Source organism: Acomys russatus, chromosome 7, assembly GCF_903995435.1.
Source record: "Acomys russatus chromosome 7, mAcoRus1.1, whole genome shotgun sequence".
NCBI classification, from domain to species: Eukaryota; Metazoa; Chordata; class Mammalia; order Rodentia; family Muridae; genus Acomys; species Acomys russatus.
In genome coordinates, this window is record NC_067143.1 from 2,286,778 (window position 1) to 2,300,128 (window position 13,351).

General features: G+C 37.9%; 2 protein-coding genes across 2 annotated transcripts in view; both read right to left on the reverse strand.

Moving 5' to 3' along the window:
- The window catches only part of LOC127191345 (zinc finger protein 54-like), a 213,296-nt gene extending 200,994 nt beyond the window's left edge, over positions 1-12,302 (reverse strand). Inside the window, exon 1 of the mRNA XM_051148409.1 lies at positions 12,274-12,302. Coding sequence (XP_051004366.1) covers positions 12,274-12,282 — 9 coding nt within the window. The 5' untranslated portion in view covers positions 12,283-12,302. The remainder of the gene's footprint in view (positions 1-12,273) is intronic.
- On the reverse strand, positions 3,365-5,347 carry LOC127191348 (zinc finger protein 54-like). Its single transcript, XM_051148414.1, is given in 1 exon segment — positions 3,365-5,347. A coding segment is annotated over 1 exon segment (1,968 nt). The 5' UTR covers positions 5,333-5,347.
- Positions 12,303-13,351: the final 1,049 nt, after the last annotated feature.

Genomic DNA, 13,351 nt, shown 5'->3' on the forward strand with positions numbered 1-13,351 from the left:
CCTGTATCAATTTCCTTAGGCCTGAGAAATAAAGAGAAAAAGACAGTTTTAGGAGAAAAAAAGAGGCAGAATTTAGACAAAATTACACCTGGACCATACATAATATTTAGGGTCAGTGTTAATCATCTGGAGTTCTTTGGAACTTTGTCAAGCAAAGCCTCAACAGCTGTTCTGGATGTTTAGAGATCATGTTGGGCAGTTGGAGGTCTCTGGAACTTTTTCAAGCAAAGTCTCTATGGCTTATCCTCATGTCTGTGACACATATTAGCCTGCAATGTCTTTTTGGTTGTATCATTTTCTGGTTTAATATCAAGTCACACTGAGTGTGATGAAATCTTGCTCTTTTTTTGTCAAGAAGCATTTTAAGTAGCTTTGATACTAGTTCTTTGTAGTTCTGTTAGAATCCTGTCAATCTGGTACTAGAGTTGTCTTAAGGGGGAGTGGGCTTTTTATTACTGTTTCAGCTTCATTGCTACTTGTAGTTTTGCTTACATAATTCATTTGATGTTGTTTACATTTTCAATGTTGTATGCACATAGACACTCATATATTTGAGTTAGAGTTTCCCATTATTTAAAACTGTAGAAATAAAATCCACTTCTTTCTCAGGTGTATAAAGTAGGTTGTGGAGTTACTTTGAGTGATTGTCAAGGCATGGTAAGAAAAAGTTATGTACAGTTGAGCAAGGTCATGCAAGCCTTCAACAAACCCAAAATGAAACCAAACACACCAGACAAACAACCAAGAAAAGAGTTTCTATAGGAAAAGGAGGTAAGTATCCACCTCACCCTATACGGAATGGCTAACATCAAGAAAAAAAATGGTAATGAATGTTGAAATAAATGTGGTAAAAAGATGTCATACACGGCTGTTTGAGTGGGAGGACTTGGGGGAATCCCATACAAAACAAGTAAGTGTCATTGCACCCTTGTACATGGTGTTGTTGAAGACAACAAGCCCTTTGTTGGTAAGACAGAGAAAAATCTTGAACTTAACAGGATATTCTCCATGCTGGCTGGCTTTCATAGCAGAACAAACTCCTGGCAGAGAAAAGAGGTCAATGGTTTTAACCCCTGTGCCCTACCTACTAGGCAAGATGTGTGTACTGGTGCAATACTGACATGACTGCTTGTGTGCATCACCAAACACTCTCCTGATAGGATTTGCCGCTGCTCCACAGAGGGGAATTCATGCGTGCCAGTGTAAAATGCTCAAAGCTATGGCATGAGAATTACAGGTTCAAGGGCAGGCTACTTAAATTTTGTTAATAATCATGTTTCTTAAGCTGACATCTAAACATTTGTGTTTATGTTTATCAATTTGTGCTACTCCCAACCTTGGTAAAAGAACTCTCCTCTAACTCTGTGGGTAACACAGAGTTAAAGTAGGTGTTCACAAAGTCCTAAGAACAAGTAATTCTAAAAGACTGGGGCAATTATCATTTCATCTTAGCTGAGGAAGGGTCCCAGGACTCTTGTTTCTCTCAGTGAAAATCTACAGGCAGTTAAGTGTGGGTATATTATTTTAGACTGTGGAGTAAATATTTACCCATTTGTCTACAGATATTAAAAATGAATATGTGCATATCTTTGTTCCTTCCTTCCTTACTACCTTCCCTCCTTTTCCTTCTTCCTTTTTTGTGGAGGAGTGATAGAGTGTCTTAGTGTAGACCTGGTTATCTTGGTATTAGCTCTGGAGATCAGGCTGTCCTTAACCTTACACAGATGCGCCTGCCTCTAATGTCAGAGAAGAGATTAAAGGCATGTAGCACTATTCATATAGTTTTTCAGGATTTTAAAAGTCAATTAATTAATTTTACATGTATAGGTGCTTTGTCTGCACGTGTCTGTGCCTTATGTGCATGTCGTGCTTGAAGAATCCAGAAGGCATCAGATCCCATGAAAATAGTTACAGATAGTTGTGAGATACAATACAACCAGGATCAAACGAAAGAACAACCAGTGGTCTTATCCACTGACTCATTTCTCCAGCCACGACGGTGGGCATTTCTAAAATAGATGTGAGTATGCACATGTCATTGCGTTCACAGCCTTACTCTTTACTCTTTCTTCTTACTATATCTATGGTTTGAGTCTAGTATAAAGATTTTGAAGGTGAACAGAAGATAAGAATTTATTGGAGCATTGTGCTTTCTTTCACAAATTTTCTCTTATGTATACAATTTCAGCACTAAGTAAAGGATTTGCCAAATTCAATGGATTTGGTGGGGGAGGAATTTCAAATGAACAAGACATGGAAATTATACATTGTACACCTTTGTATGTGTTAGGTTTCCAACCTGAACAAGCTGCTCTATTTGTGCCTAATTGACATATCAATGTGGACCTGGCCTCTACTTTCTCCCAGCAATTCTTTGGTCCCTACCTGTTACAGGGTATTTTTGGCAGACTCTGCCCTCTACCCTGAACTCTCCAGTACAGTGGTTGGTCTGCCCTTTCCCTAGAGGTACTTTGCTTTGGTTTACTTCTGCCTCTTTTGTACCTTTTTGTCCTTTGTTCCCCTGCATGCTGTCTAGAATTACCCTCTCCCCATATTACTGAGGGTTATGACCACTCAGTACTCTTATAGATGTGTCTGTTCCCGGCTATGCTCTCCCACATATCTATAGTAAACTTTCTCCTCTACCATACCAAGGAGGAATCATGCCATTTCATTTCCTTTTTATCATTATTTTTTTATTCAATATTTCTCAGAATCATGAGTTTTGTGATGTACAGCAATATTAGAGGCAAAACTAAAGGTTTCCCCAGACAGTTTATGTTTTCATATTTTGTCCTCACTATGATTTTATTATTTTGGGGTGGTGGTGGCAGGGTTTATGTAGTCCTGCCTGTCCTGCGATTCACTATGTAGACCAAGCTGGCTGTGAGCTCACAGAGATCCTCCTGCCTCTTTGTCCTGGTGCTGGAATTAAAGGTGAACACCACCATGTCTGGCATTATTGTCGTTTTGCATATTGAACATGATATTGTTATTATGGCTTTTCCCAGGGGCTGGAGAGATGACTTAGTGGTGAGGAGCACTGGCTCTTCACTTCCAGAGAACAGGGGTTCAATTTCCAACACACATAGCAATTCACAACTGCCTGTAACTCCAGTTTCTGGGACTCTGATATCCTCATGGCCTTCACAGCCAGTAGGCATACATGTAGTGTACAGACATATATGCAATAAAATACTTACATATATTTTTTAAAAAGCACATTTTACACATTTAAAGTCACAGAATTTTATTTTAATATAAACTGTGATATATAAGATTTAAACCTTCTTTAATAGATTTAAAAAATATCTATCCTTACTTTTTTATGTTATGATTGTGAGCAGAGAATACCAGATAAATGCTATGTCACAATACTTATAACAGTATTTTTCTTTCCAGTATGAATTTTCTGATGTGATTGAAGAGTTGAGCATTTAGTAAAAGATTCACCACATTCCTTACATATGCAAGATCTCTCTTTGGTATGAACTCAGTAATGTGTTCTAAGATTTGAAACCTGGATAAAAGATTTGTCACAGTCTTTGCTATTGTAGCTTTTCTCTCCAGTATGAATTTTCTGATGTGTTTTAAGGTAAGAGCTACTAGTAAAAGATTTTCCACATTCCTTACAGAAGTGATATCTCACTTCAGAATGAACTCTCTGATGTTTTCTAAGCTTTGAATACTTAGTAAAGGATATGTCACAGTCTTTGCATTTGTAAGTTTTCTCTCCAGTATGAATTTTCAGATGTTGTCTAAGAGTTGAACACGTAGAAAAAGATTTGTCACATTCCTTACATACGTAAGGTTTCTCTCCAGTGTGAACTCTCTGATGTCTTCTAAGATATGAGGCCTGGGTAAAGGATTTGTCACATTCTGTACATTTGTAAGGTTTCTCTCCAGTGTGAATTTTTTGATGTGTTCTAAGAGTTGAGGTTGTAGTGAACAATTTGTCACAAACCTCACACTTGTAAGGCTTCTCACCAGAGTGGACTCTGTAATGTGTTTTAAGGTGTGATAATTCAATATAGGACTTACCACATTCTTTACATTTATATAATTTATCTAGAGTATGAATTTTCTGATGCCTTCTAAATGATAAATAGTGGGCAAAAGATCTGTCACAATCATTGCATTTGTAAGGCTTCTCTCCAGAATGTCTTTTGTCATTATGCATTTTCTGATGGAGTTTAAGGGCTGATGACTGAGCATATGACTTTCCACATTCTGTGCATCTGTATGGTTTCTCTCCAGTATGAAGTCTTTGATGTGTTTTAAGATTTGTGAACTGGGTAAAGGATTTGTCACAAACATTGCATTTGTAGGGTTTCTTTCCAGTATGAACTCTCTGGTGTTTTGTAAGAATTGACTTCACAGTAAAGGATTTGTCACACTCCTTGCATTTGTAGGGCTTGTCTCCATTATGCAAATTCTGATGGCTCTTAAGTGCAGACAACTGATGAAATGACTTTCCACATTCTTTGCATTTGTAAGGTTTCTCTCCAGTATGAAGTCGTTGATGTATTTTAAGATTTACCCCTTGGTTAAAGGATTTGTCACAAACATTGCACTTGTAGGGTTTCTTCCCAGTATGAATTCGCTGATGTTTTGTAAGAGTGGACTTCACAGTAAAAGATTTGTCACATTCCTTACATTTGTAAGGCTTCTCTCCAGTATGTAATTTCTCATGGTCTTTAAGGGCTGACGACTGATGAAATGACTTTGCACATTCTTTGCATTTGTAAGGTTTCTCCCCAGTATGAAGTCTTTGATGTATTTTAAGATGTGTGCACTGGTTAAAGGATTTGTCACAAATGTTGCACTTGTAGGGTTTCTTTCCAGTATGAATTCTCTGATGTACAATGAGGTTTGAGGAACTACTGAAGCCTTTTCCACATTTTCCACACTGGTGTGGTTTCTCTCCAATGTAGATTGTTTGTTGCAGAGAACTGTATGTTGAAGCAAAAATGTCATCATATATACCGTGCCTGTGCTCTTTTTTTTCAGTGTAGTGTCTCTGCTCTTGACTAATACTGGAAGACAAACTTAAACATTTCTCAGAGTCTTTAGTTTTGCAAGGGTCTTCTCTAGTGTGCAAACTTTTAAGTCTATCAATGTTTGATGACTCAAAAGCAGCACCCTTCTGATTAGCACTTCTGTAGTTATTACAGTTTTCTGCAGTTATAGTAGTTTTATAAAGTTCACCTTTGGAGTGTTCATGAATCATTTTGACAAGTTCATTATACTGACAAGACTGCTTTTCAGTATTCACATGCTGATGGGCAGTATCACATATGCAATAGTTCTCTAGAAAAGAAGTACAATTCATATTATTAGGGCTGGTTTTAAAATAAAATATTTGATAAATGACTACCTGCCTATGTTCTCTCTCAAAATAAGTCAAGTAGCAATTAAAAAAAAAAAAAGTCCCAGTAGTCTACCCGTTTTGTTCAGTATAATTATATGGATTCTCACAAAACAGTGACAGCCTTCAAGGAAGATGAAACATATAACTGAGGAATTAGTAATTAGCATTAGAAAGGAGCTCAGTAGCTGATTATATTTAAATGTGTGTCTGTATGTTTAAATTTCTTTTGTTTTGTTTATTTGTTTTTTTTTTTTTTTTTTTTTTTGTGCCAGAGATGATAAAGAGTTAAGGTTAATTCCAGGTTCACAGCATTGTACTCATGAATGAAAAGTACTGTTCAGAAAACAAAATTCCTTCTAAGATTATATATCACTTAAAAGCATGAAATGGTCCACCTTGGGCACAGTAAGCAGAGAGGAGCTGTATGTTGTCCCCTGAGAACCATCATTTGGCTCACAGTTGTGCCTGCCTCCTTAGGAGGCCTGCTGTGGCCCCCAAAACAACCAAATTAGACCACTCCATGCCAATCACCTGCCTGACATTTCCCACTGTGTCACAGCAATCAGCAGTGAGCTATGCTGTGTCCTTGGAGCTCCATCTTCATGTCCACAGCCCTGCCTGCCTTGTTGAGTGCTGAGAAGACCTTTGGGACCCATGAGCATTCAGGTCCACTTGGGTATGGCTAGCAGGAGGTGAGCAGCATGCTGAGATGCCTTATCAGGCAGAAGGTTCTGCTGCATCTCCAATGAGTCTGGTTGGCATCGGCAAAAGCCAGCCAACACCAGGGACAACCAGATGGCTAAAAGCCAGCCTAAGAACACAATCAATAAAAGCCTGGACAATATGGCACCACCAGAGCCCATCCATCTTACTCCAGCAAGCCCTGGCTATCCTAATACAGCTGAAGCTTAAGAAGAGGACCTCGATTCCAATTTTATGAGGGCAGTAGAGACCTTCAAGGAGGAAATGAATAAATCCCTTAAAGAAACACAGGAAAATACAAACAAACAGGTGAAGAAATTTAATAAACCTGCTTAAGACCTGAAAATGTACATAGAAGCAATAAAGAAAATACGAAATGAGTGAATCCTAGAGATGGAAAACTTAGGGAAGAAAACAGGAACTACAGAAGCAGCTATCACCAACAGAACATATAAGATTGTAGAAAGAATCTCAGGCATAAAACATAAAATTGAAGAAATCAACACAGCAGTCAAAGAAAATGTTAAATTTAAAAAGCTCCTGACATAAAACATCCAAGAAATCTAGGACACTACAAAAAGACCAAATATAAGAGAAATAGGACTAGGAAGATGAAGATGAGGATGAGGACAAAGCAGATGATGATAATAATAATACTCCCAGCTCAAAGGTCTAACTAATATCTTCAACAAAAATTATAGAAGCAGATTTACCCAACCTAAAGAGATGGCTATAAACAAAAAAGAAGCCTACAGAATACAAAATAGAATGGACCAGAAAAGAAAAATTATCCTGCCGCATAATAAGAAAATGTACAGAACAAAGGAAGAATGTTTTTTATCAAGAAAAAAAGGATGGGTAACAACATATAAAGGCAAATCTATCAGCACTACACTCTACTTTTCAACAGAGACTTTAAAAGTCAGAAGGGCCTCGGCAGATGTCTTGCAGACTCTAAGAGACCACAGATGTCATCCCAGAGTACTATGGCCAACAAACCTTTCACCACACTAAATGGAGAAAACAAGATATCCCATAAAAAAAAAATCAAATATAAGCCTTTCCACAAATCTAGCCTTACAGAGGATACTAGAAGAAAAACTTCAATGCATTGAGGTTAATTAACTACACTCAAAAAAACACAGGAAATTAGTAACTCTACTTCAGCAAAACCAAAAGAAAAGAAACACACACGCGCGCGCGCGCGCGCACACACACACACACACACACACACACACACACACACCTCTGCACACACAATAACATCACCAACATAAAAAAACCAGGAATTAACAACAATTGGTCATTAAAATCTCTCATTATCAGTGCACTCAATACAAGGCTAACAGAATGGATGCAAAAACAGGATGTGTCATTCTGCATGTAAGAAAAACACTTCAGCAACAATGATAGAAATTACGGGAACAATGTCTTTCACAATAGCCACAAATAATGTAAAATATTTTGGTGTAACTCTAACCAAGCAAGTGAAAGACTTTTTTTTTGACAAGAATGTTAAGTATTTGAAGAAAGAATCTGAAGCTATAGAAGATGGAATTATCTTCCCTGCTCATTGATAAGATTAAAAGTAAACATGGCTCTCTATGAAAAAGTAATCTACAGATTCAATGCAACTCTCATAAAAATTCAATGCATTTCCCATCCAACACAGTTCTTTACTGACTTGAAAGAGCAATTCTCAACTTCATCTGGAAAAATAAAAAAACTCAGCATAGCTAAAACAATCTTGTACAATAAAACAACTTTGGGAGGTATCACCATCCCTGATTTCAAGCTCTACTACAGAGAAATAAGAAAATAACATCCTATCGACATAAAAACAGGTTGGTCAGTGTAGTAAAATGGAAGACAGAGAAATAAATCCACACACCTATGAAGACTTGATTTTTGACAAAGAAGCCAAAATCATACAATGGTGCTGGTCTAGCTGGATATCTGCATTCAGAAGAATGCAAATAGATCCATATTTATCAGCCTGCACAAAACTCAAGTCTCAGTGGACCAAAGACCTCAACATAAATCCAGATACACTAAATATTATAGAAAAGGAAGTGGGGAATAGCCTTGAACACATTGGTACAGGAGACAACTTCCTGAATAGAACACCAATCATAGTTACTAAGATCACAATTAATAAATGTGATCTTATGAAACTGACAAAGTTCTGTAAGGCAAAGTACACTTTCAATAGGACAAAACAGCAGAATGAGAAAAGGTCTTCACCAATATTACAGAGTACCAATATCAAAATTATATAAAGAACTCAAGAAATTAAACACCAACAACTCAAATAACCTATTTAAAAATGGGGGTACAGAGCTAAACAGAGAATTCTCAACAGAGGAATCTAATGGCCAAGAAACATGTAAAAGAATTGTTCAATGTCCTTAGTCATCAGGGAAATGCAAACAACTCTGAGATTCCATCTTACACCCATTAGGATATATCAGATCAAAAACTCAAGTGACAGCACATGCTAGCAGGGATGTGGAGCAAAGGGAACATTCCTTTATTGTTGGTGGTAGTGTAATCTTGTTCAACCACTTTGGAAATCAATGTGGTGGTTTCTCAGAAAATTGTGAATAGTTCTACTTCAAGATCCAGCTATATCACTCCTGGGCATATACACAAAAGATGTTCCATGATGCCACAAGGACACTTGTTCAGCAATGTTCATAGTAGCTATATTCATAATAGACAGAAACTGGAAACTACACAGAAGCCCCTCAACTGAAGAACGGATAAAGAAATTGTGATACATTAACACAATGGATTATTACTCGGCCATTAAAAACAGAGACATCATGACATTTTCAGGCAAATGGATGGAACTAGAAAGTATCATCCTGAGTGGGGAAACTCTGACCCGGAAAGACATGTATGGTGTGTGTTCACTTATAAGTGGACAGACGCCACAAAGTACAGGATAACCATGCTGCAATCCGCAGACCCAGAGGAGTTAAGTAACAAGGAGAGCCTAAAGGAGGATGACTGAATCTCACTCAGAAGGAAAATAAAATAGAAATTGGAAGTGGATGGATGGAGGGAACTCTGTTGGAAGAGGGGGTGAGGAGGGGAACAAGATCAGGTGTGGGGGGGCCTTGCAGAGAGAACAGGAATTGGTGTGGTGGGGGTGCATCTCTGGGAAGAGCCAGAAAACTGGGATAGGAGAGTCTCCTATGAACCTGTCACGGTGATCCTAGCTGAGACTCCTAGCAGCAGGGGTGTGGAGCCTGAAGGGGCCACCTCTTGCAGGGAGGTAGGTCTTGCAGTGGAAGGAGGGAGACACCAACCCACCCATAAAACCTTCAGCCCAAAATCTGTCCTGTCTACAAGATGTGCAAAGATAAAGGTGGAACAGAGATTGAAGGAATGTCTAATCAATGACTGGCCCAACCTGAGACCCATCCTCTGAGAGAAAGCCAACACCTGGACTATTAATGATACCCTGCTACGCTTGCAGAGAGGTGCCTAGCATAGCTGTCTTCTGAGAGGCTTCATCCTGCAACTGATGATAACATGCATAAAGCCACAGCTAAACAATAGACAGATATTAGGGCTGGACCCAGGTCCCCTATACATATGTAGCAGATGTGCAGCTTGGTCTTCATGTGGATCTCCTAACAACTGGACTGCAGGCTATTTCTGACTTTGTTGCCTGCCTTTGGATCCCTTTCCCCTAGCTGAGGTGTGTTGTCTTGCCTCAGTGGGAGAGGACGTGCTTAATCCTGCTGGGACTTGTTATGCTAGGGCATGTTGGTAAACATGGGTGGCATCAGCCTCTCTTAGGAGAGGATGAGGGGGGAATGAAGGAGGGAGGGTATGAGGATGTGACTGAGAGGAGAGGAGGGAGGGAGGACTGTGATTAGGATGTAAAGTGTAGTAAAGAATTAATTAATAAAAAACCCATAAAACTGTTCTTTTTTTCCTTAAAAAACAAAAACAAAAACAAAAAATGCACAGACATTAGATCTTCAAGACTAATGGATAGAAAGCAAGTATTCTGCCAGATATCCCCAAGGTTCTAGTGATTTGAGGCAGGAATCATTTCAGGAGGAATTGGGAAGAGTATGGAGAATGGAAGCTACAGTTAGGATATATTTTATGAGAAAATAATCCATCTCAAAGGAAAAAGAGATATGGGTAGAAATATTATATGCTACTATATTGCTGAATGCATCTTGGAGCCAAAAGGAAGGGTGCATGATATATGTTAAGTCAAAAATGGGAAGAAAAACCCCAAATACCATGAAAATTTTTTCTATTACAGAACTTTCCTTAGTTTCTTATTGTTTCTGAGATAGTATAACAGAGAGAGTTTATAACCCCTTAATTCTGTACATATAAAGAATGAGTTAGGAATTCTACAATCAAAATGTTCTCACCCACAAAGGCAAGGTTGCTGTAATTCTCCAACATCACACCAATGCACAGAGCTCTCTGAGCAGAGTCCAGGCATTCCCACTCCTCCTGGGAGAAGTCCACAGCCACATCCCGGAATGTCAACAGACCCTGAAACAAAACACAGTTTGACCAGGTGACACTGTGCATAGCACTTTACTGGATATCAGGAGATGTAAGGAACGTAGGGACATAGATGAGCTAAGACAGTTACTCAAAAAGAGGCTTTCTAATGTAGCCATCCTTTATAATGCCGGTTCTCACTCTGTGAAAACAGGATGACAAAATAATCTCACGGCGTATTCATGAAACAAGACACAATTTAAAGTTTGGACAGCTACCTACCTTATATGGATGCTGTATTTATGACCCACAGGATCACAGTGTACATATCTCAGAAGTAAAATTCATGATGAGGATTTTAAATGCTATACCTGCTGAAAATGCTAATATGGATGAAAACCTTATGGGAAATGAGAAACACAGAAACCTGGAGAACATGGGGAGTGCCCTTCAGGATATGGACGGTTTCCGTTGGCTAGAAAAGACACTAACAGCACAGGAACTAGCTCCAAACAGACGGATGCAATTACTGAGAAGAAAAAGTTCTGCACCAGCAGCACTGTAGACAGGGGCTCATACATAGAATCTTCCAAGAATTACAGAAATTAAAATAGAAGGAAATAAAACTGCCAATCGACAAATAGGCAAACAAAATGGACAGACACTTTTCAAAGACAGAATACAAATGACCAATGCATATTGCAAAAAGTGTTCATGATTCCTAAAATGCAATCAGAGAAAGGCAGACTAAAACTGCTTGGAATTAGTGCCTCACCCCAGGCAAAATGGCTCTCATCAACTAATCTGACAACAGTTGTCAGAGATGTTAGAAACGTGGAGAGAAAGGAAGCATTATTCACTGTAGGGGAGTGTGTGTAGTGTGTAAATTGATACACTCAAGTGAAAAATCTGTTTGGAGATTATTAAAAAATTAAAGCAAAAATAACATAGGATTCAGCTCTTTCACTCCAGGATTTATACTCGGGGAATTCCACACCTGATGGTAAAGAGTTATACCCTATGTTTACTGCTGCTTTATTTACCAGAACAAAGTATTGGAATAAACACAATTGTCTATTAACAGATGAACGGATAATAAAAATGATATACATATAAAATAGAATACTATTCAGAGGAAGATAAAAAGATAGTAAAAACTTGTAGGAAATTGTTGGGTTTAGGATGTGTAATAGTGAGGTCATACATCGTCAGAAAGAAAGAGACCATGTTTTCCCTCATGTACAGAACATAGCCAGTAATATTTGGTTATTGGAAACAATGTCCATGTGGGCCCAGTATGGCATGGAGAAAGAGAAGAAGAAATGTTAAATACTAGGGGTTAATGTGGGACTGAATCAACACCAGTGGGCAGGTAGTGAACACCAGTTATGTAAGAGTATATAAAGCTAATTGTTTTTCTAGTACTAATTCTGTCACAGGAATTTTGGCTTTGGTGTTGGATATACTCATGAAAATATACTTAATAATAAAAATATAAAATCACATCTGAGGCTCCAGAGTTTCTGTTCCTGATAACTACTGTAACTGCATAAAAGTGCAGTAAATGGTTAATTTCAGTATGTGATTTATTTTGTTTGTTTGCAATGTTTTTTCTAATAATAAAGTTGAAAAAAATATCAGAAGCAGAAAATGAAAGGTTTTCAATGTCTCAAAAATACAATATTTCCAGAAAAATAATGGACATGGCCACTGACCTGGGACATATTTCCTGGAGAATCAGCCCTTTCTTTCAGTTTCTCTTTCTTCCGTTTCTCTTTCAGTAACAATGTTTGCTGCCCTGTCACATAAAGGAGTAAAAAAGGAAAAGCAAAAAATAATGAATGCTGCTAACAAACAATGTCAAATCACTTGAAAAGGCCAAGCAACAGAGTTCTACCAAGTGTCCCATTAATGATCCCAAAGCCGGGAGCGTGGAATGACATTTAAAGCTTGGACAGAAAAGCAGTGCCAACAATACGGTTGCACCAATAAAAATACTCTCTTAATTTCGATGGAAACATAGGCACACTTGAAGACAGTCATAAATTAACACAATTCACTTCACTAAAGCAACATAATGTATACATTAAATTAAAGCAAAGTATAAATTAAAGCAAAAATATACACAGGAGATTCAAAGATATTATGCATAAGAACTTGAAAAACAATACATTAATGTAAAGAATAGATAAATACAGAAAAAGTGGGAAGTAATCATCCATGCTCAAGACAGCAAACCACTAATTCTCACAGTGGAGAAAGAATACCACCATCAACCCAATCAGAACCAACATAAAAAAACACAATCATAGAATAAGAACTATTAACAAAAAATGTGGTCACTCTGAGAACCACAATGCATTCTCCTCAGTTAAGTAAACAAATCCTAAAGTTAAGTAAATCTAGCACATGACCAACAGGTGCCACTCATTGGGATATGCTCAAAATGCTCCACATTTTACTCCACAGAGAGGTGCTCACCAATCTTCATTGCTGCTATATTCAAAATAGCATCAAAATGGAAACAATGTAAATGTCCTTCATCTGACAGATGGATAGTGAAAATGTGGTTCATATACACTATGAAATATCATTTACCTGTAAAGAAAACTGAAATCACAAGGTTTGCATGTAAATGAATGGACCTAGAAATAATCATATTGGTGTGGTAACCCAGATGCAGAAATACAGACAATTGCATGTTTTCTCTAATAGTAAGTTCCTAGCTCCAAATCTTCAGATGGGAGTATACTTGGAATAAATACAATAACCCAGAAAAGCAAAAAGCGACCA